The sequence below is a fragment of the Girardinichthys multiradiatus genome, chromosome 13, assembly GCF_021462225.1.
Source record: "Girardinichthys multiradiatus isolate DD_20200921_A chromosome 13, DD_fGirMul_XY1, whole genome shotgun sequence".
Classification (NCBI taxonomy): domain Eukaryota; kingdom Metazoa; phylum Chordata; class Actinopteri; order Cyprinodontiformes; family Goodeidae; genus Girardinichthys; species Girardinichthys multiradiatus.
This window is the reverse complement of record NC_061806.1, coordinates 6,996,238-7,024,178: the sequence shown is the minus strand read 5'-3', so window position 1 is coordinate 7,024,178 and position 27,941 is coordinate 6,996,238. Positions and strand designations below refer to the sequence as shown.

At 39.0% G+C, this 27,941-nt stretch overlaps 1 protein-coding gene across 1 annotated transcript in view; it reads left to right on the top strand.

The window, feature by feature from the left end:
- si:ch211-57n23.4 (immunoglobulin superfamily DCC subclass member 3) overlaps positions 1-27,941 on the top strand; it is a 65,563-nt gene that overhangs the window by 1,206 nt on the left and 36,416 nt on the right. Inside the window, exons 2-6 of the mRNA XM_047383111.1 lie at positions 12,380-12,685; positions 17,864-18,008; positions 18,332-18,462; positions 19,527-19,664; positions 19,779-19,937. Coding sequence (XP_047239067.1) covers positions 12,380-12,685; positions 17,864-18,008; positions 18,332-18,462; positions 19,527-19,664; positions 19,779-19,937 — 879 coding nt within the window. The remainder of the gene's footprint in view (positions 1-12,379; positions 12,686-17,863; positions 18,009-18,331; positions 18,463-19,526; positions 19,665-19,778; positions 19,938-27,941) is intronic.

Genomic DNA, 27,941 nt, shown 5'->3' with positions numbered 1-27,941 from the left:
ATGACTTTGTCCTCCTACCCCTCTCTGTCAGGCTTTGGGTCCATTATTGATTAACCCAGCAGATACATCTTTTAGTTTCAGTGAGACAACAGGTCTGGGGTCGCTAATGTTTCCTGCAGGGAAACAGAAAAGAGACAACATCTTAATCTGCACAAAGTTTGTTAATGTAAATTAGATTTAACATGAGTAAAAGTACAATTATGAAGATTCGAGTGCTATATGTGGATGTTTCATATCAAAATCAAATGCCATATTATTTTCTTTTCTTACCATGCCCACACTATTTTTTTAAGTATAATGGATGTTCTTTTTTTAGAGAGATTTTGACTGATATCATCGCAGGTTATTAACAAGTTGATATACATAATTATTTTTACATCAAGTTTAACTTTAGAAATATGAAATGCATGTCCACGACAAAATAGGTATGTGACAGTGGTAAATGACATTGCCTACTGGTACTGTTTTCATGTTCATGTGTTTCATGTTCAAACCTGGTGCTGCTGCTGGAGGGTCCTTTATGGTCCTTTCAAAAGTCTAAATGTCTGTTGAGAAGTGGCCATTTTATAATGCAAAATGCTGCAGAAGGTTGGTTAGGATACATTGATTTTAACTTGAAAATATATTGTTTTTATCTAATGCACTAAAACAGAAGCTCATATGGATTTCAAATGAACTTGTGGACATGTGCATGCAGGAATGTGCATGCAGTCAACAACAGGATACAATGGACAAATATGCAGAAACATTTACTGCCTAGGAAAGCAAAATTAAGATGGATTTCAGAAGTGTGAAAAAAACCTTCTGGAATGAAAATCTTTTTTAGATAACTTATGCAAAAGTAGCAAGTATACCTACAGTAACCTGGAACTTCTGAGTAAGTGTGAAATTGTGATCAAAAGGGAAATAGGACAAGACTTTAGGTTTTAAGCCTTAATCCATGATCAGAAAGGGTTTATCTTCTAAAACTAATTGGAACATTGGAACAAACTTGCACCTCACCTAAGTTGTTGTGGTGGTTTCCCATTCTAAAAAAATGAAATGTAGGATATACAAGTTAAACATTAATGCATAGCAAGTGAAATTTGGTAAGCATTTCTTTCAGCAGTCTTTTGAGAAAGACAGTACATTTATTCATCATTGCTAAATCAACTCTATGTAGTAATCCAAAGTTCAATTTAATTCAGAGTGTATTCAATGAAGAAAAAGGAAACATTTGCATAAAGTAATGAGGACCCCTACTCCCCCATTTTCTTTTTAAGTCTTTTTGTTGGGAAGAGGAGTTTGTGGATCAGTGAAGTTCAGGGCCAGCGGTCTCACAATGACAGCAGAGGGTGGGGAGAATACTGCAGGCTGGACACAACTGCGCCAATCCTCCCCAGTCTACATTTCCAGCCTTGACCTTGGGTGTCCTTATGACATCTGGGGGTCCTGAGGTCTCAAGCACTTGACACTATTGATATGGTTCCCTGGCAATTCTATCTCTTCATAAAACCTGATTATACTATTAGTCTGACCTTGTGAAAATACATTTTCTCAGTAAAATCACGTGTTTAGATATTCAAAAGTGCACTAGATTATTTTAGATTTTAACAATTTTTCTTTTACAAATTTTGGATTACAGTACATTTTACATCAAAAACACCAGGAATCTAGTTTAAGACCTGTTTCTAACAATAACAAGGATCTAGGCAATCAATCGAATGATGCCCTGTAAAGAAACATTTGCATTTGAAAACAAGCTTTGGAGAGTACTTTAAGCTCAAACACTAATGTTTTTAACCCTAACGAGTCACTTTGAGGTTTATCTAAGAAAAATGGTTAGGTTTTAAATCCAATCAACTTAATCTTAACCGACTTCTTATAATTCACCAAAATCCATAGTAAATGAATAAAAATGACACATAGAATAACTGTGTATAAAACCTTAACTATTCCTACATTTTCATTATTATAAGAAATTCATTAGACTATGCACCATCTCCCAGCAGTTGTTGGGTGAGAGGTGGGGTACACACTGTACAAGTCAACAGTCTACTACAGGACAACAAAGAGATATACATGACAAAAAGCATGCACACACACTCTCACATCTAAGGGTAATTTAGAGATACCACTTAACCTAACGTGCATGTTTTCTAGATACACATGAATAGTCCACAGTACTGAATATTTAGTAAGGCTTCATTGTCCATTATATTTGATTTTCATTAAAAAAATGTATTTGTATTGTTAGACTGGTAGTTTCTTTTAGTTTAACTCTTATTGAATCCCAAAGCACAAATAAAAGAGTCAACAATTTATCACAACCATTTTAAGAACATCACAATTTATGTGAGTGAAGCACACTTATTTCTTCTTCTCTACTTTTAGACTTAATTTTAGACAGCAGTACAGGGCTTTGGCCAGTTGGGGAGCTGGCAACTGGTACGGTATTCATGCTGCCACCTCGGTGCCTATCATCTCCTGCCTAACATATGCAGCACTACCAGGCTGGTGGTTTTCTGGTTGGTGACCTAAGGTTCACTGGGATGTTCTGGGCTGGCAGTGGACTGAATTGGGCCCTGCTGGGGTTTCCATACCCTCTACCTCCCTGGAGCTGTCCGATTGGGAAGGGGGCTACTGCTACTGTGCTTTGCTGCCGACCTGCATCCATGTCAATTGTATGGCTACTCTGTGGGGGTGCCTGGTGTCTGTCTGTCTGCCTGTAGTTGCTGCGACCCCCAGGAGCAAAGGCTATTTTCCCCTTGCTGCTCTTGGGCACTGATTGCTCCAATGAGATGTGCCAACTTATTATTCATCAACAAACCACCAACTCAAACCAACCAACCCACCAACCAACAAGCCAATTCCATGAATCCAAACCAACCAACCAAATCAGTCAAAGGTTTTTTGTATGGCATCTTTCATGCGACATGGAACCCAAAGTGTTTTGGAAGATTTAAAATCCAAGTCTCTCACTGCAACCAGACATACCAAAAACACATATTCTATACATTTCTACAAAAAAAGTGTAAAAGAGAAGAAACTCATGAAATAAAGAAGTGTCCGGAAGCCCGTCATCATAGTTGTCATGTGGCTTTCTTCAGAATGAAACTGCTTAGACAGTGCTAATCTAAATTACATGCTCAAAAAGCAATACTTTTAGAGTCCCTTTATGGCACAACCCAATGTAGAGATATACCAGCAGCATTGACAAACCTTCTCCAACAGAAATAAATTATGAATTCTGACCATATCTGATCCCCTACCCCCAACCTATCTGCTGACAGAGACATAAAATCTTCTCCTAGGGATGAGGAATTGGGGAATCAAGTGTTATGAGGCACTCTCAGCCCACCCAGACCTAGGGTGACCAGTGCTTACAACATCAGTTGAGTGGGAGGCTGCCTATTACAAGGAAGGCAGATGCTCGCTTCTTGACTGGAACAAAGAAGATGTTTTTTCAACTGCCATGCCTTTGTTAAATGCTGGAAAGTAGTCAATAAATATTCAACCTCTTTAAAAAAATAAAGCATGAAACAAATACATTTAAATGAATCAGTTTTGATCTTTTTTTTGGTAAAATTTAGTAAGTGTAAACAAATTATGATCCTATGAAGCAACTCATTAAAGCAACTCATTAAAGACCAAAATTGCCTTTTACTGTTGCTGGATCTCAGCCAGTGCAATGTTTGATCTCAATTGGGTCTTAGAAGCAAAGAACCTAGATCCTCTGCATGTTTACATGTAAGTGTCCCTAAAGGCTGTGGGGCATCTGACAGGGCAAAAGAAGAAACTGATGAGGTTGATACAGTACTGCAACATCGGTTTATAGACACAATACTGGAAGTCAAAAGAAAGTCATTTTCATAATTCATCTTTGCAATGAGCTCCAAGTCTTTGAGGTTGAAAGGCCTCCCGCCATCCCCCTAATCTTTAGTTCCCTCCACATACATTTTTTAATAAAATGAAAATGAATACATACATATTATTTACGATGCTTTGTTTTTTACATTGTTTTATCATCCTTTGAGAAATATTACAACAATTCTATGCTATAAGAATGGAACCAACTGTATTTTATTCAAGTCAATTGAAAAATCAACAAAACTAGAACTCATAATGATATTTTCATATTGTAATGTTGTTTAAGTCAAGTTATTTAATACATCAACAAGAAATATTTAAGATAACATTTAAGATAACATAAGATCCAATGTTTGATCTGTATCAGCAGTGGACCCACAAACCAAGCATCAGTGAGAATCCAGGAGGAATTCCTGATGATGGGTGAACAACCAGAATCTGCAGTGTGTTTTAGAATTCAAAACTCCACAGTGACATTGATGTCTCTCACTAGTTCAAGTGCAAGGTTGATACTTCACAGCTGGGAAGCTAAGCATCTTTTGTTAAGCGTTGGGGTTCTTTGAATTTGAGGACATTAACACCAAAAAAGACTGAGGGTGTCAATCAACATGGTCATGGAGAAAAGGGGACAAGGGTGAGGATGAGAGAGTTGGTAGCATGGGAAAGTCACCTCCGAGATGGATCTGAAAGGATGGGAAGAGATGGGAGGGCTTGACAGGAATTACAAAGAAGGAGTAGATGGTGCCCCTGGGTATATGATAGATGATGGGAACTTTAAATTAGGGTTGCTGGGGGTTGGGTGCAAATAACCATAGTCACAATACTATTGTTACCACTGACTCCTGATTCTAAAGAGGTTCTACTAACTTGACCCTGGCAACGCTTTTATTCATTCTCTTGTGAAGCCTAAACATTGTTGTTGTCCTCTAAGGCTGCTTTGTTTGCTTGCACTAAGGCAGATGAAAATTAAGTTGGATTTACCACCACTCACCTTACTTCTCCTGTGAGACAGGTTTTCTTCTGCACATACATTCCAGGTCAGCCCAACTACCTCTCAGTCAGTCATCTAGATAACATTTTGACACATCATTTTGCCTATTTGTGGGATTTCAGGTGGTATTGTATAAATCAATGTCTGAACATGCTTAAGTGAATAAATAATTTAATTCAATTCAATTCAATTCAGTTTTATTTATATACCACCAATTCACAACACGTCATCTCAAGGCACTTTACAAAGTCAATTCAGTCGAATCATATAGATTTCAAAAGCAGGTTCATATTTCCCAATAAACCCTAACTATCAAACAATGTAGTCGGATTCAGTTAATTATTCAAATTGGTTAAAAGTTTTTCTATCTAAGGAAACCCAGCAGATTGCATCGAGTCAGTGACATGTGCATTCACTCCCCCTGGATGAGGATGTAGAGGCAGTGGACAGTCGCTGGCATTGACTTTGCAGCAATCCCTCATATTGAGCATGCATGTAGCGACGGTGAAGAGGAAAACTTCCTTTTAACAAGAAGAAACCTCCAGCAGAACCAGCCTCAGCGTGAGCGGCCATCTGCCACAACCAACTGGGGGTTTAATAGGGTTAAACACTGAAAGACAAGGCCAAGTGTATTATATATAAGGTGAACATTAAGTTGTTAGCAGCAGCAGCTCAGCTGATGTCCTCCTTCAGGAAGGTGCCACAGCCAGGTCAAATGTAGCTTCTAGAAAGAGAAAAAAACAGAGAGAGAACATAGAGTTAAAAGCTGAAATAACAGCAAAAACACAAAATTGGTGAGTAGTATGAGAATTTAGCAGAGAGAGTGAAAGTGTTCATTATGTGCTCCAGCAGTCTAAGTCTATAGCAGCATAACTACAGAGATAGCTCAGGATAACCTAAGCCACACTAACTATAAGCTTAATCAAAAAGGAAGGTTTTAAGCCTAGCCTTAAAAGTAGACAGGGTGTCTGCCTCACGGACTAAAACTGGGAGCTGGTTCCGCAGGAGAGGGGCCTGATAACTAAAGGATCTGCCTCCCATTCTACTTCTACAGACTCAAGGAACCTCCAGTAAACCTGCAGTCTGAGAACGAAGTGCCCTGTTAGGAACATATGGAACAATCAGATCTCTGATGTATGATGGAGCTAGATCATTACGGGCTTTATATGTGAAAAGGAGAATTTTAAATTCTATTCTGGATTTAAAAGGGAGCCAGTGAAGGGAATCTAAAATAGAAGAAACACTGTGTGATCTCTCTTTTTAGTTTTAATCAGAACTTTTGCTGCAGCATTTTGGATCGGCTGAAGGCTTTTAACTGCATTTTGTGGACATCCTGATAATAAAGAATTGCAATAGTCCAGCCTTGGAGTAACAAATGCATGGACTAATTTTTCTGCGTCACTCCTGGACAGGATATTTCCAATTTTGGCAATATTACTGAGGTGAAAGAAGGAAATCCTAGAAGCATGTATAATATGGGAATTAAATGACATGTTCTGGTCAAAAATAACACCAAGGTTTTTTACTTTATTACCGAGGTCAGTTTAATTCCACGTTAATTGACTGACTAAGCAGTGTCTTTTTCAAGGATTCTGGTCCAAAGAAAACAACTTCTGTCTTGTCTGAATTTAGGAGTAGAAACTTTAAAGTCATCCAAGTTTTTATGTCTTCAAGACATGCCTGTAGTCTGTCTAACTGATTAGGCTCATCAGCATTTATGGATAAATATAGCCGAGTATCATCAGCATAACAGTGAAAATGTATCCCATGCTGTCTGATCATTTCACCTATTGGAAGCATATATATATTAAAGAGAATTGGCCCAAGCACCGAACCCTGTGGTACTCCCCAATTAACCTAGGAGTTTGAAGATGATTTATCATTTACATGAACAAACTGGAATTTGTCAGACGAATAAGATTTAAACCAGCCTAGTTTTAAAAAATATAAAAATATCTATACATAACCAAAGATATGTATTGTCAGTATATCTGCCCCAAATACTGATGACCCCCCATTCTTCCATTCTTTTTTTTTCTGCACTGTGTAAACACTTGGATTGCTCAATTCTTCTTGGGGGCGATCTCAACTTTGGTCTAAATGAAGAAATAGACAGGCGGAGTACAACAGGGACTCAGTGCAGTTGGCAATCAATAAATATAGTTAAACAGTACATGAGTGATTACGGACTTTGCGATGGATGGTGATCTCTTCACCCTAATCACAGAGAATATACATTCTTCTCACAAGTCCATCAATCTTACTCCCGTCTGGATTATTTCTTAGTCAGCAGCTTGTCGTTGACTGACATTTCAGACACTGAGATACACCCTATAGCTGTCAGCGATCATGCACCTGTCTCCTTAACTCTAGTAAATAAGAAATAAAACCCACAAAGCAAAAACTGGAGGTTTAATACATCATTACTTAAGGACGAATAATTTATTAAATATTTTAAAAAAGAGTGGACTTCATATTTGGAATTTAATGATATCCTGGGGACATCAACATTTGTTCTCTGGGAGGCTGGGAAAGCAGTGATGAGAGGTAAAATAATCTCATTCTCATCACATAAGAAGAAAAAAGAAAAAAAAAACGTATACAGGAATTTGAAGAAACCATTAAACTGTTAGATGCTTCCCAGGAAGAGGAAAAGTTGGGCAAACTACGTGAAGCCAAATTAGAATTAAATGAAATCATCGACTAAAAAAAAAAACAATTCTTAGTACAAAGACTACATATACAAAACTTTGAACATGGCAATAAATCAGGTAGCTTTTTAGCTAACCAACTAAAAATAAATTAAGAAAGAACAACAATATTTGCTGTAAAAGACTCGACAGGGAATGCAGTTTATGATCCTGAAAGAATAAACAGGACTTTCAGAGATTTCTACAAAGCTTTATAATCACCACATATAGACCAGATAATGACTTTGATCAATTTCTGGATAAAGTAACAATTCCTAAACTATCAGATAATCAAGCGATGGCACAGGATGTACCACTGGCTTCAGCCGAAATCCAAGAAGCTCTAAAAAGCATGCCCAATAAAAAGGCTCCAGGCCCAGATGGATTCCCAACAGAAAGAATTCTAGAATGTTTTGGCCCCAATATTCCAAAGAATGGTGCAGGAAACCAAAAAAAATGGCAGACTTCCGCCAAATATAAATTCTGCCAACAACACTCTCTTGTTAAAACCAGGAAAAGACCCAGTACTCCCTACCAGCTACCGACCCATATCCCTTATTAACGTCGATCTCAAAATAATCTGTAAAGCCCTCTCAAAAAGACTACAAAAGGTTACTCCTCTCATAATACATCCTGACCAAACTGGTTTTATTAAAGGTAGGCATTCATCCACTAATTCACGCAGATTACTTAATTTAATAGACTATTCCTACAGTAAAAATATTGAGACCAATATATTATCTCTAGATGCAGAAAAAGCATTTGATAGAGTTAACTGGAAATTCTTGTTTGCAACCTTGACTAAATTTGGTTTTGGAAGCTCTTTCATAAACTGGATAAAAATATTATACAGTTCCCCAGTGGCATGTATCAGAACAAATAACTCAGGAGGTCCTGTTGTAGGTGCGGTGCTCGGTGGGGTCTCCCCTGTTGCACCATATTATGGGGGGCCTATTTCCTGCCCGCCACGCTACCTGCCGGTGGTTGGAGTCTTTGCCCGCTGGTGTACTTGGGGTTCTCGGTGTCCGGGGCTGGGTGCTTTGGTGTGTGCTGGCTCACTCCCGGTGGCTGCTTGCCGGGGCCTGGCCCCCTGGGCTCTGTCGGGCCTCTGCTTGGGGGTTGGTGTGTCCCGGGGTCTTGGGTCTCTGGGTCCATGGCTGGATCTGCTCGGGTGTGGACAGCTGCCGGCGGGGCTTGTGGGCTCGTCGCTGCGGCTCCCTGGGTCTTCTGCACTGTCGCTGCTTGGTGGTTCCCATAGGACTCTCCACTGCTCTTCTCTGGGGGGGTTGCGGTAGTCCCAGCGGTGGTTCTCCTGGGGTTCCTGTGCTTTGGGGGGCCTTTGGATGTCTGTGGCTCAGATCTCCTCAGTGTCTGTCCAGCGACCATGGGGCAGGTCTGTGGGTTCTCACACTCGCTATTGCATATTTTTGTGGAGAAACCTTGTATACAAAAGCGCGTCCACACTCATACTCACAGGTGTTAAGCTTCAGGTGTTGACAGATACACAGATGTTCTATATTGGGCTGCACCTCTCACTAAGTACATTTTACATTTATAAGTACCGTGTACTATTTTGTTAAAAAAAACAAAAACAAAAACAGCTGCTGGTGTATAAGCAAGCAGGGTGTAATCTTGTATTCTCTTCATCCTTCATTCTCTCCTCCACTCTTTCCTTTTTTTCTCCCCATTTCAAAATATACTTCAATATAATTCAATATAATTCAAAAATACTTTATTAATCCCAAAGGGAAATTAAATGTTGTTATAGGTCATATTATGAAGGATTCCTCAAAGAGCCGTTGTAAATGCTGATGGCTGTGGGCAGGAAGGATCTCCTGTAGCGCTCTGTCTTACAGCAGATGTGAAGAAGCCTCTGACTGAAGACACTCTGTTGTTGTAGGACAGTCTCATGAAGAGGATGCTCAGAGTTCTCCATAATGTTCTTCATTTTATGAAGAATCCATCTTTGCAAAATGATCTCCAGAGGTTCCAGAGGAGTCCCCAGAACAGAGCCAGCCTTCTTTATCAGCTTGTTGAGCTTTTTTAAGTCCCTGGCTCTGATGCTGCTTCCCCAGCAGATGATGGCAGAAGAGATCACACTTTCCACAACAGACTTATAGAAGATATGCAGCATCTTGCTGCAAACACCAAAGGACTTAAGCTTCCTCAAGAAGTACAGTAGGCTCTGTCCCTTCTTTAGATGGCTTCACAGTTGCCTCTCCACTCTAGTCTGTTGTCCAGGTGAACACCGAAGTATTTATACTCCTCCACCACCTCCACTTCTTCTCCCATGATAGAAATAGTTTTTGACTTATTCCTGTTTCTCTTAAAATCTACAATCATCTCCTTTGTTTTAGTCACGTTCAAAATGAGATGATTGTTTCCACACCATGCCACAAAGCGGTCCACCACCTTCCTGTACTCATCTTCTTGTCCATCTCTTGATCCACCCCATGACTGCAGAATCATCCGAGTATTTCTGCAGATGACAGGAGTCTGTCTTGTACTGGAAGTCTGAGGTGTACAGAGTGAAAAGGAATGGAATCAGGTTGGATTGTATTAAATGCACTGGAGCAATCAAAGAACATGATCCTCACAGTGCTGCTGGCTTTGTCCAGATGACAGTGGGTTTGTTGAAGCAGGTGTATGATGGCATCTTCAACTCCAACTCCACAGCGATAAGCAAACTGAAGGGGGTCCTGATGGTTTACTGTTTGCTTACTCAGGTGGGCCAACAGGAGTCTCTCTAGGACCTTCATGATGTGAGATGTCAGGGCAACAGGTCTATAGTCATTGAGGACTGATGGGTGAGTTTTATTTGGTACCGGAACAAGACAGGAGGTCTTCCACAACACCGGAACCTTCTTCTGGGCCAGGCTAAGGTTGAAGAGGTGCTGCAGAATCCCACAGAGCTGCTCTGCACAGGCCTTCAGGACTCTAGGGCTGACATGATCTGGACCTGCAGCCTTATTCCTACTCAGTCTCTCCAGTTGTCTCTTCACCTGACTTCTTGAGACACACAGGTGGAAGGGGGAATCAAAGGAAGCATCAGCATCTTCTGATATGGTTGAAGGCAAACATGTAGAAGCAGAAGGGTCTGGGCTGAGGTGGAAGATAAAAAATGTGAGGTGTTACTGGACAGCTGTGGGTCCTGTGGGTCAAAGGAAGGTGGAATGTCTGTTTGGCTGTGAGCAGGAGAGGAGGATGCGAAGCTTGTTTCTGAACTGAACCTATTGAAGAATGTGTTCAAGTCATTGGCTCTGTCCAGACCTCCATCGGTCTGATCATCCTTCTGCTTGAAGCCTGGGATCTTCTTCATCCCTGTCCACACATCTCTGATATTCTTTTGCTGGAGCTTGCTCTCCAGCTTCTTCTTGTACACCTCCTTGCTGTCTCTTATTTTGACTTTAAGTTGCTTCTGTATACTCCTCAATAATTCTCTGTCTCCCTCTCTGAAGGCTCTTTTTTTCTTGTTAAGCAGGTCCTTCAGGTCACTGGTGATCCAAGGTTTGTTATTGGGGAAGCATCTCACAGTTCTGGTGGGGATGATGTTATCCACACAGAAGTTTATATAGTCGGTTACACACTCAGTCATGGCATTGATGTCCTCTCCATGTGGCTGGCACAGTGCGTCCCAGTCTGTAGCCTCAAAGCAACCTTGCAGAGCTTCTTCAGCTTCCTGTGACCATTTTCTCACAGTCCTCTTTATTACAGGTTTCCTCTGAACAAGGGGCTTATATTTCGAGCAGAGAAAAACAAGATTGTGATCTGATTTGCCTAGAGGAGGTCTTGCTTTAGAGATGTACGAGTCCTTGACATTTGCATAAAACAAATCCAATGTTTTGTTTTCTCTGGTAGAGCAGCTGACAAACTGTTGAAACATTGGAAGTGTAGCAGAGAGTGAAGCATGGTTAAAATCACCAGAAATTGCCACAAAAGCATTGGGGTTTTGTGTCTGTTGCTTAGCTGATGGAATCACCTGCAATGTCGGCAACAGCGGAAGGTGGAACGTAAACTGTTGCCAAAATAACACTGGTGAACTCTCTGGGTAAATAATATGGATGAAAACTTACTGCCAACAGTTCAATATCTGGACAGCAGAGATGACACTTCACAGTAGCATGTCCTGGATTACACCATCTGTTGTTCACAAGTACTGCCAGTCCTTTACATTTGCCGCTCCTCCTTAAATCTCTGTCTGCTCGCATGGTTAAAAAGCCCGGCAGAGAGGCACTGGAGTCAGGGATATGATCCTGCAGCCATGTCTCAGTAAAACACGTAATACTGCATGCCCGGTACTCTGGCTGGGTCCTTTGTAGAGTTTGGAGTTCATCCAACTTGTTTCCCAACGATCTCACATTGCCCATCAAAATAGACGGAAGAGATGGTTTGAACTTCCTCCTTCTCTCTCTTCTCTTAGCTCCTGCTCTGCATCCACGGCGTCTCCTTTCTAACTCATCAGGGATTTGGGGTTGTAGCTGAAGTATTATTTGAGCTTTTGAGATATTAATCAGCTGCTCCCGGTTGTAAGAAACAACCCCGTTGCCATGGCAATGCATCATAACAAATGTCCAAAAATAGAAAGTATTAAGAAAAATCCTCCAAGCTGCACAGCATCCGACACTGGAGTGGACAGTCATCCAAAAAAAATCAACTGTATCCACCACAAGAGGAATAGTTCCCAAAAAAGAATAAATCAGAATCAAAAGTAACAGAGCTAATCCAACCTGCTGCCACCTTGAGCGGCGCAATTCTAGAATACCTTTGTAATGATACCTTTCTGAAAGCAGATGAGATATAACAAACCTCCCCTTACGTATAACCTGCCTTTCCTTTTTATGATCTGCAGGTTGCTGTTTGGCCTCAGAACTGTCTTTCATGTTGGAGCCCAGTGATGTGATTGCAGTAAGGGACCGCCCTCTCATGCTGAATTGTCGAGTGCAGGGCGAGCAACCAATTACAATCACGTGGCGTAAAAATGGGTTGCCCTTACCCTCCAGCCCACGCAACCAGGTACTTGAAAATGGAACATTGTTGATCCAGAGATTCCAGAAACGCAAAGAGGGGTATAATGCAGACATAGGGGAGTATGACTGTGCTGCCCAGAATCGATATGGCATGCTGGTGAGCCGCAAGGCCAAAGTTCATTTGGCATGTAAGTACTCAACTGTGTCTGCCGAAAGAAATAAAAAAAACGTAACCATTTTATATGTCTAAAAATCACAGTTACCTGGCTACATTATTGTGTACCTGTTTATTTTGTCAGCTTTTAAAATTGTTTAGGTTTGTGATGATGATTATATAAATCATGTTTTTTAAGTTAATGATAATAAACTATAGGACGGCACGGTAGCACAGTTGGTAGCATTTTTGCCTTGCAGCAACAAGGTCCTGGATACCAATCCTGAGCCGGGCGTCCTTCTGCATGGAGTTTGCATGTTCTCTTTGTGCGTGTGAGGGATCTCTCCAGGTATTCTTCTTTCCAGAGTCCAAAAAATGACTGTTAGAATAACATATTACTGTAAATTGCCCTTAGGCATGAGTGTGTGTGCATGGTTGTTTGTCCTGTGATGGACTTGTGACCTGCCCCGCGGCAGCTGATGTCCTGTCCAATGATCACTGGAGATAGACACAATCCCCTCGCAACCCTGTAAGTACAAGGATGTATAGACAATGGATGGATGGATGGATGGATTGATGGATGGATGGATGGATGGATGGATGGATGGATGGATGGATGGATGGATGGATGGATGGATGGATGGATGGATGGATCTTAATCTTAAAACATTTTCCAGCCTTGTAATTTTGAAAGCAGTGTATCCTAGACTAGTTTTGCATGTTACCTGAAGCATTTCTTTAAAGTAGGTACATGTGGTAATATGGCAACACCCTGTTCTAGATAGTAGGTCACAACACAGTAGTGTTGCAGTCTCTACACTTTGATCCAACAAAATTACAGTGTGTTAAAATGAGCTGTGCCCATTATTTTTTCGCTTGGTCTCTAAAATAGAATATTTTTCAAACAATGTAGAGTAGAACAACTATTGCAACATCTGAAGCTGTATTTCCTTTTTTAGATTGAGTTTATACATCTCTAGACATACACAGATATTAAAAGCTATTGTCAATTATAACAATTTATGGCACTCTATAAAACTAGCAAAAACTGTTAAAGACCCAGTGAAATTGCCGGAAATTGGTGTAATTTGATGGCTGTAGGTTTATTTTCAATGTGTCTTTCTACCTAGCAGTTAACATTTCATTCAATTCAATTCACTTCAAAAATACTTTATTAATCCCAAAGGGAAATTAAATGTTGTAGTTCATTATAAAGGTATCTTCAAACAGCCGTTGTAGATGCTGATGGCTGTGAGCAGGAAGGATCTCCTGTAGCGCTCCGTCTTACAGCAGATCTGAAGAAGCCTCTGACTGAAGACACTCTGTTGTTGTAGGACAGTCTCATGAAAAGGATGCTCAGGGTTCTCCATAATGTTCTTCATTTTATGAAGAATCCGTCTTTCCACAATGATCTCCAGAGGTTCCAGAGGAGTCCCCAGAACAGAGCCAGCCTTTTTTATCAGCTTGCTGAGCTTTTTTAAGTCCCTGGCTCTGATGCTGCTTCCCCAGCAGATGATGGCAGAAGAGATCACACTTTCCACAACAGACTTATAGAAGATATGCAGCATCTTGCTGCAAACACCAAAGGACCTAAGCTTCCTCAAGAAGTACAGTAGGCTCTGTCCCTTCTTGTAGATGGCTTCACAGTTGCATCTCCTCTCCAGTCTGTTGTCCAGGTGAACACCGAGGTATTTATACTCCTCCACCACCTCCACTTCTTCTCCCATAATGGAAATAGTTTTTGACTTATTCCTGTTTCTCTTAAAATCTACAATCATCTCCTTTGTTTTAGTCACGTTCAAGATGAGATGATTGTTTTCACACCATGCCACAAAGCAGGCAACCACCATCCTGTACTCAGCTTCTTGTCCATCTCTGATCCACCCCACGACTGCAGAATCATCTGAGTATTTCTGCAGATGACAGGAGTCTGTCTTGTACTGGAAGTCTGAGTCGTACAGAGTGAAGAGGAATGGTGAGAGTACAGTCCCCTGTGGTGCTCCTGTGCTGCTGACTACCTGGTTAGACTCACAACCCTTCAGTCTCACAAACTGTGGTCTGTTTGTCAGGTAGTCTTTGATCCAGGAGATTGTTGAGGCCTCCACCTGAGTCTTCTGGAGTTTCTGACAAAACAAATCAGGTTGGATTGTATTAAATGCACTGGAGCAATCATAGAACATGATCCTCACAGTGCTGCTGGCTTTGTCCAGATGACAGTGGGTTTGTTGAAGCAGGTGTATGATGGCATCTTCAACTCCAACTCCACAGCAATAAGCAAACTGAAGGGGTCCTGATGGTTTACTGTTTGCTTACTCAGGTGGGCCAACAGGAGTCTCTTTAGGACCTTCATGATGTGGGATGTCAGGGCAACAGGTCTATAGTCATTGAGGACTGATGGGTGAGTTTTCATCCAGACCTAATTACATTTTGTACCTATAAGTACATCATTTTCTGTCAATGTACTTAAGCACTGGATATTACTTTGTTTTTCATGTTAGATATTTTGCCTGTAAACCATAAACAATCATAAAAATACATTATGAAGGTTTTATAGTACACATTTCCATTCATTTTAATTCTAATCTATGTTTGTCCAGTTTGTTCTTATAAAATGTTGGAGGGTATGACTGATGACAAAACAAAAATTACAAAATAACAAACAATTTTCATGCAACAGCCTTTTACAAAATAACCTGAAGGCAGGTATAAAAAGACACATGGGGAGTTAAACAAGTCCCATAAAAAACAACTCCTTTTCGTACTTCCTTTTCCATACCAAAACACAAATCATAAATGATAAACTGGCAAAATTAGCTGCACATGGCCCATTTGTACACTATTTGGTACAAATGGACCATGGACTTCACACTTGTTACTTAGTTGTGTTAGGATTTATTTACCGATTCCACTTATACTAGAATCAGCAAAACTATGGCATCATGGTCATCAAGAAGGAAACACAGCTATGATTTTGTTTCAGTAAATTAATTTGCCATGGTGATGCTATTTTATTGGTAGTTTCGTTGTCCAATGAGATAACCCCTCCCTCCTACTTCCCTATGTGTAAGGAGATTGCTCAATCCAGCTCTCCATCCAATGGGTCCAGACTTCCCTAAACCTGGAAGATCTTATTAAGCAGGTTTACTGAAAGTTCTGTTTAAGCTGGTGTCGGGAAATGACTCACCTAGCCTCTAACAGCCTTCATACAAAAGTCTTGTCCTTCTTCAACTGGAGGTCTGGACGACTGAGTAGCCCACAGCAGCCATTCACACTTCGAAAGTCACTTATGTTCACGGCTCCTCATTCCTAAATATTACAACTGGCTCTTGGTATATGGGCTAGGTTAATTTTAGTGGATCGGCACGAGTCCCAAGGGCGCTGTTTTAACAAACTTGGCTAAGGCAACCTTTAAAAACCTCCTAATATTTCTTAGAACCAGGCAACAAGACTTTTTACTACCAATGAAAGACCAAAAATATGGTGACTCAAATAATTGAATGTCCATGATTTAACTAGAATTTTATATGCTTTCTTTAATTAGTAATGCTTATGCAGGGGTCAGTAACAGCTTAAATTTGGCAACACATAATAATTTCAATAATAGAAATGAATCAATCAACTCAACCTGTCTTTCCCTGATGCTGAAACTAGTGAGTTTGGAGAGGCTTTGAAGACGGAGGCTCATCCATGCACCACAGGGAGATGTTTTTTCTTGTAACAACGAGTGATTTCTTGAAGGAAATACGACTTAATCTTCAGTTTTCTTCCTTTAAGTGGACATGCACTGATGCTCCAGGTTTTGAGGGTTAAACAGGAACTTTGTTGTCATATGTCTCAGAAGACAGTAGCTTCCAGAGACTGAAGAGTTGAAGGAAACCCCAATGACATAAATGAGGTTGATTCAGGACTTCCAGAAGCCTGAAACTTAGAGCAATCAGCTGTTCACCGATCAAGTTCACTTCTGTTGTCTGAATAATAAGGCTGTAGATGAAATCAGATTCTTAATTTTGAGGCACAGTCCTTCAAGGGCGCATGGGTTGATCCTCTTTTTTATGCAGTCGATCAGTGGGGCTGTGTCTCTGTTCCTTTTCCATCTGAGCGTCTTTTCTCCGTCCGAACTTGTTCGCTGGTCTTCTGAGAGGAAACAACCGCAGTTCCCTTTTTTAGCACTGCTCTTATAGTGCAGATGCCCTCACTGATCAGCCCTTTGTTAGACCTCTCAGTTATTGCGCAACATACTTTTGCCCAATACGTTATTACTCAATACTTAGTCATGGTCATTGAGACTTTCTGGTGCTGTTGTTCGGCCTTGGAGATGCTGGTAATAGCCACGCAGCTGGCTGTAGACCCATCCTCCCTTCCTTGCATTGGTCTTCAAAGGATTCGCTTTAAAACACAGTTACAAAACCATCACTTCATTCTTTTTATTCATACATCACAACTGATCAACATTATCTCTCTTTCATATATAGCTGATTTTTTTACTTTAATTATCAATCATACATCTTTTAACTTGATAATTGATAATCAAAGATTACTAATTTCATTTAATACTTGTAAAAGAATGGAAAATCATCATACATCATTTCTTTGGATACAATTGTTTATATTTCTTCAAAAGATAAGACAGATAATATGTGGCTCCACACAGGCCCCTCCAGTCTCTCAGTCCCAGAATATGAGAACATGCTTGTTTCACTCTCTACTGCTTCAACTGTGTATTTTAACAATTATTGCATGGATTACACAAAAGGATATTTATTGTACTTTTAATGTATTTAACTGCGAGCAGTTAATAAATATTGCATGGATTACATGGAAAGATCTCACCTTATTTTGACAGCAGATGGAGAATAGAGAAGGTTCCTATTGTAAGCACATATTGATTGTGGCCACCATATCATTAGAAATGTTGCTTATGTGTAAGCGGGTGCATTTGTATATGTATACAAAAGTCTGAGGGAATCACATTGGGACATTTGGACACAAAATCTGGCCAGAAAACTACTTTTATTTGTTCTAAAGTTTTTCTTTAAAAGCTCAAGTAAAACACATTTAATTGTTCAAATAAATGAATGAAATTGTTCTGTAAGTTAATCAGTCCATAGGTAATACACATCCTCTTTCCACCAGTGTCAAACCACTGCTAATTATGAAGCAGAAACTCACTTTAAACCAGTTTATTGTGTCATTTATGTATTCATCTATCCAGCTCTTCCAAAGTTCCACACTCACCCAGTATCCACGTCTGTGGATGAGGGAGGGGTCGCTCGTTTTCAGTGTCAAATAAATGGTGTTCCTGAGGCCAGCATTAGTTGGGAAAAAGATAGAGGATCGCTAAGCACTTCTGACAGCAGGTAAATTCAGCCACAAATATGTAGGCTACATTAAATCTTCTACAGGAAATGGACAATGTATTGTACCTTTAAATAAATCTTAGTCCACAAACTCATTACTTAAGACATATTATCATGCTTTTATATTTATTTCAAAGCAGAAAATAAATATTTAACTTCATTTATATATAAACAGAAACATTCCCATCAAATGCTTTCAAAAAGGAAAGCATTTGATGAGACCCAGCTGGTTTATTTCCTTGACATCAGTACACACTCTTAAACTAAAAGTGTTAAAATTAACAGCTTGAGGTGGCACATTGTTTTTTGGGCTCCTTGTCTAGGTACACTCTTCTTCCAATGGGTATCCTACAAGTAACAGGTGTAAGGAGGGCAGACACAGGGATTTTTCGCTGTGTGGCCACTAACATTGCCAACACTCGCTACAGCCATGAGGCCACACTCAATGTCACCGGTAGGTAAACACTTTTTGTTGTTTAAGATAGAAAGAGAGAGATCTGTGGGAAACAGAAAACACCAAATTGAAGAGGAGATAATTATTTGATTACCAGTATAAGCAATAAAAATATCTCAGTAGTTCCTAAGGAAGTTTTGTTAATGTGTTGACAGATTTTTTGTAGTATTAACTGAAGTAGTCATAAAGCAGTATTCCAACAGATATCACAGTCCTTCGGATAAAAAGTTATTAACCTTACATCTCAACATTTTATCTCTTTTTATCATGGTGGATTCTTCTAAAACAGGGATGAGCAATTCAGATCCCACATCTTTTAGATGTGTTACTACCCCAACTCACCTGAGCAAAATAAAAGAATTATCTCTGTCACCAGGTTCTGTATGAGCCTTCTAATGATCCATTCTTTTAAAACGAGCTCAAGCTCAAGCAAGTAAAGACTTAAAACATGCAGGACTCTAGCTGTCCTTTAAAGGCCAGAATTGTTTACATCTGCTATTTCTGTCAGTTTTGAGACAATCTCTTAAACTCATTTCAATGTTAAACTCTAAACTGTAATAATGCAAACCATGCTTACCATGGTCTGCTTTGAATCACTGTTCTATTAAATGATGAAAGGGTATACAATATATTTTTTTTCTTAATAGAAGCAACAAAATACAATATGCAAACGAATTGGTACCTTAAAGAAAAATCACTTATTATTTTACCATTTGTTCCTTTCATTGTTATGATTTTCTTTCTGACATGCCAAACTACAACCCTTTAACCTGTTTGCAGATCAGGTAAACAAGGGGTAGAGTTTATGCAGATTTTTTTTTCTTAATGTTTTATTTCTTTTAATTGTTGACCAAGAAACATATCTAGCTTAGTACATCCATCTTGGTTAACATTGTGGATTTTAACACCACTGGAGTGACACTGGAGTGCTTGTCAATTCCTTCAACAGCATTATTTCCTAATGGTTTGTATACATTACATACAAAACTGTATTATACAGTTTTGTGTCACTGTTGTATCTTACCTCAGGCACATTTGCTTATTGTGCTAACTTACCAAATAAGGTGGAGCTCCTAAAACCTATAAGGAGCCAGTCATCCTGTCTGGGCCCCAGAATCTTACCATCACTGTCCATCAGACTGCTATCTTGGAGTGCATTGCCACGGGAAACCCTCGACCTATTGTTTCTTGGAGCAGGCTAGGTAATATGGGATTCCTAAAATAGAATTTATTTAGGCAGAAAAATACTTTAAATCAACATTTTAAATCAAGCTTTACACACTATTTCTGTCTTTCCGTGCCTGTGTATCTATCAGATGGGCGTTCTATTGGTGTGGAGGGTATACAGGTCCTCGGGACGGGTAACCTGATGATCTCAGATGTTTCCCTGCAGCACTCTGGTGTGTATGTGTGTGCCGCCAATCGGCCTGGCACCAGAATGAGACGCACAGCACTCGGACGTTTGGTGGTACAAGGTGAGACAATGCAGATATTTTTAGCAACTTTGAAAATATGTGTCATGTAAATGAGAATTAAGAGCAATGAAATCTTCTTGTCAAGTACGAACAGAACCATATTCAGCATTAAACAACATATACATTCACAGTATTTTAGTCAAGCTCAAGTTTTAAGAAGTCATATTTTATCAACAGATAATTAGTAAAGTTTTCTCATTCTCACATTTATTTGTGGAAAGATGTGTGTTTGAATCTCTCATGCCCAAATTTATAAAGAAAATGATTATTCTTTGATTATTTTTAGTTGTTGTTGTGGACAAATCACCAATGTATGCTTTAGAGAAGCATACAGCCATGATGCTGCCTTAGCTTTATTACCTAAGCTCATTTGATCAGTGAGACATTCTGCATAGTACATGCTTGAACAATAATGGTGGCTTCTACAGACAAAAGGTGAAGTAGAGGGTCAACAGCAAATCTAAAAGTTTTTTTTCACGTTTGCCCCTGGCTTTTAGAGAGGGGAAGGACTCGGAGCTTGGGCTGCTGTAATGTCTGCTGTGGGCAGATGTGGACTCATCCATCATAACAATCAACCATTCATTTATGTCCATCTACTGGGTTTTAATTTGGTTTCTTTTTTAACCACCAAAGCTCATTTTTCAAAGTGTGTCTAGAAAGGAGCAGAGTAAGAATGTGTGTTAAAATGGTCTTTTTTATTGTTATTAGGCTATCACTGCAATGTGTGACCTGGAAATTTGGCTGGCAAGTAGAGTATTTTATGAACATTCATTTGACATCTTCTTTCACATTCTAAATATTGTATATAACCATAACCTGCATAAGGAATGTTTTAACAGTGAAAAGCTACATGCCTGTTACTATTTCAAAGGAAAATGCTATCCTTCACTCAAGGTTTGTCAAATCAGAACCAAAGTAATGAGCAAGACTCTTTTGAGTCTGTTTAGGGTTTAATCTACCAACTGCCTCACCTTGCCTGAAATGGAAAACCTAATGAGTGTAATAAAAAAAATATTTGCCTTTTTTCAGAAATAAATATAGTGTGCCATGCTGACTCAGCAGTTATATTTTTGTATTGAAACATTAAGAACTATACAACCGGAGATTGCTATGAAACCTTTTGATTACCCCCACAATATTGTAGCTGATGTAAAAATGTTTAGACATTTCTGAGCTTATTACCACCATTCAGTCAATACTATTTCTGATTATTTCTACAAAACGTTCATCATGCTAAAGACTTGTAAGAAAATACGGGAATGCATTTAATAATAAGGAATGTTTTGGTGCTACCGCATTTTGTTTGGGAACACTAGTTACATGTTGTCCTTCAGACTGAAAATTGTAAACTAATCATAATTCTTAAAAAATATCTCTTATATGAAGCATGTTTTTTCTCAATGTTTTTCTTGCTGTGATTTTTGTGGTACAATTAACATAATTTAGCTTTGGCTTCATGACACAATCCCTTTGTCCCTTTGTGACTCTTTGTCTAGATCAATCAATACACCATTCTGGTGACCCCAAACAGTGTTAGGCAGTACTTTTAGCATGGACAAGAGGAGACAGAATGATGAACTCTAAAATATTCATTAATTTATTGATCAGTCTTTCCTATCTGCATTAAAAGACTTGTTGTTTCGAAACATAAGCATACACAATGTAAGCATCAGCAAGTGCTAAAGTGAAATACATGGACATTGCACTAATGAAATCTGATATCAGTGTTATTGTATTCCTGACAGAAGGCAGGGATTATGATTGTGTCTAATTAGTATTTATTGCGTATTGCACTTCTTTTAAAGAAAAAAAAATAATTACAACAATTTTGAACATTGTATGATGTTAGGTATTATTTAGTCAACTCAGAGGTAAGAACGATACAGAGTCAGTTTTACTTGTGACAAGGGTAGCCCACTTTGCAGTGCAACTACAAAGTTGCACAGAAAAGAAGAGAGAGACAAAGTATTATTTATTAACTCGTACGAGGAGAACGGTCATGTTCAGTTACAAGTCCCCAACCATTCTGAACAACATCTCTCCGAACCCCCTTTTTATTTAGGATGGTCCCTAGTTACAATGAACATTAATTTCTAAAGGATGGGAAAACAACAGCTGCATCGTAAACAGGTCATAAACTCCTTTATCTTTTAACAACACATTTCCCACAGTCTCCTCCAACTTGCAGGGTCAGTTCTGCCCTCTTGTTCAGTGCAATCAGCCCCTCTTTATGACCTCCTCAACTGGACTGCTTCCTTTCTCGCAAGCTCAGCTCCATTTTATGACCTTTGCTTGCAGACAAAATTACTCACACACATCTTGAATGATTATAAGATAAAATAGTTAAAATAACACAAAAGGAACAGAATATAAGATAATAGAAAAAACTATATAAAATTTTTCCAACATCTCCCCACTGTTTGTCTTATATTTGCTCATATTCTCATATCACTTAAACAGCCACTTCTTTTAGATTTTTAACTGCAAGATCATTTTTCATGAGCACAAATATAATTACACTCAGAGGTACTTACTGACATTTAAATCACAGATCCATATAGAAATGGATCTGGGTATACATCAGAAAAGTGATCCGTCACATCCTCATCACCTCCATCATCCTGAGGTTTAAGTAACGGATACAGTTGGGTTATTTTGTCTTCCATAGGAGAAATAGCTGTGGTGATAAGACGGTTAAACAGAGAACGGAGGCAGGGTATACAACAACATCCACACAATGTCAAAATTGCAGCAAACACTGCAAAGGAAATTATTACTGATGATACTAAAATTTTATACTTCCCAAACATATCCAGCCAGGAGTCCCACATCGAGGTGTCTACTCCAGAATGCTCTTTCATTTTGCCATTTAGAGATCTCAAACCCTCTATGGATTTCGTTAGACTGCCATCAGCCGCCGTGTTGTTAGGTATAAATGTGCAACATTTTTCTCCAAAAATGGCACAAACTCCACCTCTTTCTGCTAACAACATGTCCAAAGCAATTCTATTCTGGAATGCCATCAGGGAAGTTGAAGCCAATTGGTCATGGACAGCTTCAAACCCGCTTTGTGTCCAATTTCCTAGTTTTTGTACATTGTAATGGATATAATTGATCCTGTCTACATTTCTGTTCAACGTACCCCACCAACAGATACTTGATTCAAATCTTGCAGCTACTTGATCAGTTAATTTATATTCATCTATAGCATCTATGTATGTAGAGTCTCCCTCAGTCTGCCAAGCTACTTCTCTGCACTTCCTATCACACCAATCATGTGGATTTAACACTAGATAGTCCATCTGTTACTTCATCTACTAACATAGGATATAACCATAACGTAATTAAGCACAGAGTCCTGTTACTTTTGAAGGTGATCAATCAAACAACCTGTCATCATCACACCACCACCAAATGTATCCTCTAGAGACTGGTTTAAAACACTTATTTACTTTTACAATTGTAATACACCATACTGCAATGAGATTTCCCAATTTATTACCTCTCTCTGTCATATTTATACATGTGTAGTTTCCAGTGGTGACCCATTTATGGAATACTGATTTATCCTTATCTGCTCTAATTACAGGAAAAACAGAATCCTTGTGCTAACACATTTCATTAGGATTAGTTTGATTCATTACTTCCATCACACAGAGTTGTGGTATCATAGCTGGAATTATTTGTAACAAAAGCCTGGAACCCAAACACACAACACAATCTCTTTTAGTCATGTTAGCCGCTTGCTCTACCATCAATAACCAGTTATTATTTGTTCCTGTTACTCCAGTAATAACCTGGAATTGGTCATCTGTGGTTAACTTTCCTAACATAATTTTTACTCTCTTCGCTTTGTTACCTGGATTGCATTATCAGCTTTATGGAACTTAAACAACTTCTTTTGATGACTAGCATAAGCAGTGGTGCCCCATTCTGGTGTCCAATTGTTTCTTTCATCAGCTACCATCATAGACCATGAGTTGTCTCTTCTTGTCATTAGTTAAGTACCATTTATAACTTCTATAATCCTGTCCTTTCCTTCCTCATTTGGTCAAGCTCATGAGTGGGATCAGCACCACAGCTATGGTTTTAGATTTCACACACACTTGAATGCCATAAGTATAAGAAGTTTGTTTAATGCACATAGTTAGGTTATCTTGCCTTGCTTGATTTAGCGCTACTTGTTTCATATGACTCATAACAGGTGTTACATTCTGTTTCATCTTGACTGGTTCCCAGAAGTACCAGAAAAATAAAAAAATCAATATGAGGAAAAATATAAACACCCAGCATCGGAAAGCATTGCTCATCCATCTAGAAATAATTTTGGCTGAAATTTTCACTCCTCTAAATGGTTCCAGTGTCTTAATTGTCTTCACTGACTTTCAGGTCTCTCCAGCCTCTAAATGTCTGGGTCCACCCTATTATCAGTCTATAAATCACTTCCCCTGACGGAGCTTTCAACCGAAATTATCTTTTTACAATGTGTAAGGTGAATCCAGGTTGATCTCTTAGCTATTTTTACTGCCCTGGCAGTGGTTAATAATACCTAATATGGATCTTCCCACTTAGGTGAATACCAATGCTTCTTCTTTACACTCCTTATTAACACCCAGTCTCCTGGTTTCACTAGTTAGTTTTCCTGCTGGGAAATAGAACATTTCTCATAGCTTAAATTTATTTCTGTTGGTTTCTAACATACTCCTCATATAATCAGCTAGGTTAGCTTCTTCATCTAACTCCCACTTATTTTTGAACTGTGGTCATCTGTATGGTCTTCCAAATAACATTTTATAGGGTGTTAGCCCTGAGGTGCTTGTACTATTTAGTTGGAAATAGTTCTATCCATTTAGAAAATGCATCTATAATGACTAAACAGAACTTTTTCCCTTCACTGTGATTTAACTCAATAAAATCCATATGAATTGTTTGAAAAGGGTATCTTAGTTTTGAAAATTGTCCCCTTCGTGGTCTTAACTTCCCTTGTGGATTATGTTTTACACATGCTAAACATGTTTTACAAAACTTTTTTTAATAAGACTTTTAGAATTTAATCAATATGTTATATAATATTAATATATCTGTCCTACTATTCCCCCCTGTTGAGACATTATGTAACACGATGGCTCAAATATTGCTTCCCTTTATAGGTTCTTTGGTAGGACAGGTTTATTATCTGGTCAAATATAGTTTTCATCTTTTAATGCAGCTCCATGTTTTTTCCACCTTGCTATCTCCTGTAGTGAGCTTTGTTGTTGCATCTTTTCTAACACTATATCCATTGTCACCAATGCATATCCTGTTTGTATCTTCTCCCTCTCATCTTTTTAGATAAATCATTCACATAAACTATTTTGTGATCCTGCAAATCACTTCTAATTTTTTCTTTCTTTTTTTTTTTTCTAATTCTGCAGTATTAATGCTGAAACTGCATGGGAAACTCTTAAGGTTAAAAGGTGAAACAACACTATTGTAGCACTGCAACTGTCATTTTAGGCTGCAATTACAGCTCTCACATAATATGGTTACACACACGCAACACTATCTAGTTTTGAAAGGAAATAGGCTATTGTTTTCATTTTATCTCCATGTTGTTGAACCAGAACTGAAGTCATAAAATGTCCCTTGCAATGTACCATCTGAACAAACGGTTTACTATAGTCTGGTAATGCAAAAGCAGTACTGGAAACTAGAACTTGTTTTATGTTGGTAAATGCTTCTTCAGCTTCTACACTCCATCTTAGTTCAGACGTCATTTTCAGCTCTTCCTCATACATTAATTTGTTTAATGGAGCTACTATTTCTGCATAATTTGGCACCCAGTTTCTACAATAATTAGTTAGTCCAAGGAAAGACATCATTTGCTTTTTTGTTACTGGTTTTGGAGCTTGCAATATTGCAGTCTTTCTTTCTTCTACAATTGTGCGTCCCCCTGCGCTAAGATTATGACCTAAGTATTTAACCTCATTTTTACACAATTGAAGTTTCTTTTTACTGACTTTGTGTCCCTCTTCTGCTAAATGTTTTAATAATGCTATCATATCATTTTTACAAATCTCCTCATCAGGAGAGGCTAATAGCACATCATCAACATATAGTAAAACCTGACTACCTCCTGGAGGGTCAAACTTGGCCATACTTGCACTCATTACCTGAGAGTATATAGTTAGACTTTCACAGTAACCTTGAGGTAGTCTGGTATAAGTATATCTTTGTCCCTCAAAGGTGAATGCAAACCAGAACTGACTATCTTTGTCTACAGGTACAGAGAAAAATGCATTGCCTATATCAACTACAGTAAATATTCTAGCATCCGGTCTTAGGGAATTTAATAATGTATAAGGATCAGGAACACACGGTGCTCTCTGAACAACAGCATTATTAACTGCCTGTAAGTCTTGCACCATCCGCCATCCTGTTGATGGAGCTTGTTTTTTAACTGGAAAAATGGGGGTGTTACGTGTTGAATCCTCGCATTTTATTATCACCCCTGCAGTTATTAAATCCTTTATTACTGGTTTTATTCCTTCACGAGCATCATATTTCAAAGGGTATTGTTTTACTCTGGGCCTGTATTCTGTTTTTGCTCTAATTTGAACAGGTAATGCTCCTTTTACTAAACCCACATCAGTAGGATCTGTTGACCATAATTTATCAGGGACTCCACTCAAGAACTGTTCCTCTTGTTCAGTAAGGAACATTTCTCATTGTTGTTTCGTATGCAAATGTATCCCTTCCTGCACCATCACTGTCCAGAATAATGGCTTCCTAGTTAATCCTGTGGATGCACTAGTTTCTGTATTCATTGTTGTTGCAAGCCAGTCCGTGGCATCTTTTCCCCTCTGCACGATTCTTCCCATGTCCTGCCACTTGAGTTCTTTACCCTTGAATAAAGATATGTGTGGAGTTCTCCACATTTTATAGAGCTTCTTAGTGTCTTCCGCTAACACTATTTCAGCAACCGACGTACTTTTCCCATCTGCATAAACATAAGTTACCATGACTTTTGTAGGGGTTCCTTTAGTTAATGCTTGTTTATCCTGTCCAGGAGTATTTTTATACCACATGGTAATATGTAGATCATCTGGTGTCATTTGATCTTGTAGTCGAGTAATGACATTTCTTCCTTCTGTTAGTAAAGCTTTCCCTACGTCTAGGGGTGGCTTATTTGGAACATCCAGTGAATAGTGGTAATATGGTGGTCCCATTCCTTTTAACATGAAATAATCTCCTTGACTGAGTTCTGCTTTTCTCTTTACTACAATATGTCCTTCTGAAGTTGGAATTAATGCTAACCCCAGATATAGTAATCCATCTCATCCCAATAGATTCACCGGATACTCAGGGAACATTAGAATAGATAGCTGGCATGACTGCCCATTGGGATCTCTTATCCAAACTGGTTCAGACTCACAGACTTGTGTCAATTTCCCACTAGCTGACCTTACTGTTATTTGCTGATCACTAAGTCTGGAATTTGGGATTGTTTCTCTACAGGTGGTCCTGCATGCTCCAGTATCACAAAGAAAAGTGATTGCTTTTCCATTCAACAGTAAGGTAACTTCAGGTTTAATGCTATCTAGGGAGAGAAGGTCCTGGAAATTTAGGAGGATATCCTGCCCCTGTGTTTTTAGTTTTTTGTTTTCATTGGTGTCTGAGGTACTAGGAACATTTTCACTTGTTATCTGTCCTAGATATGCTGAGTCATTATTTCTCCATTCAGGACAATCTCTGGCCAGATGTCCTTCTTTCCCACAACACCAACACCCTGAGGTGTATTGTCTGTAACTTCCTCTACTCACTCCCCCTCTCTGACCCCTGCGGTTTTGTCCCCTATATCTAAATTTCCCTCTTCCTCTATTGCTTTGATAATAAATCTGCTCATCTTCTCCTTCTTCTTGCTGAAAAAAGGTGTTACCTACTTTTGTTTTGTTTTTATCCTTCATAACTTTTTCCGCATGAAGGGCATGATTTACATAGTCTTCTAGATTTGCTGTGGGGAAC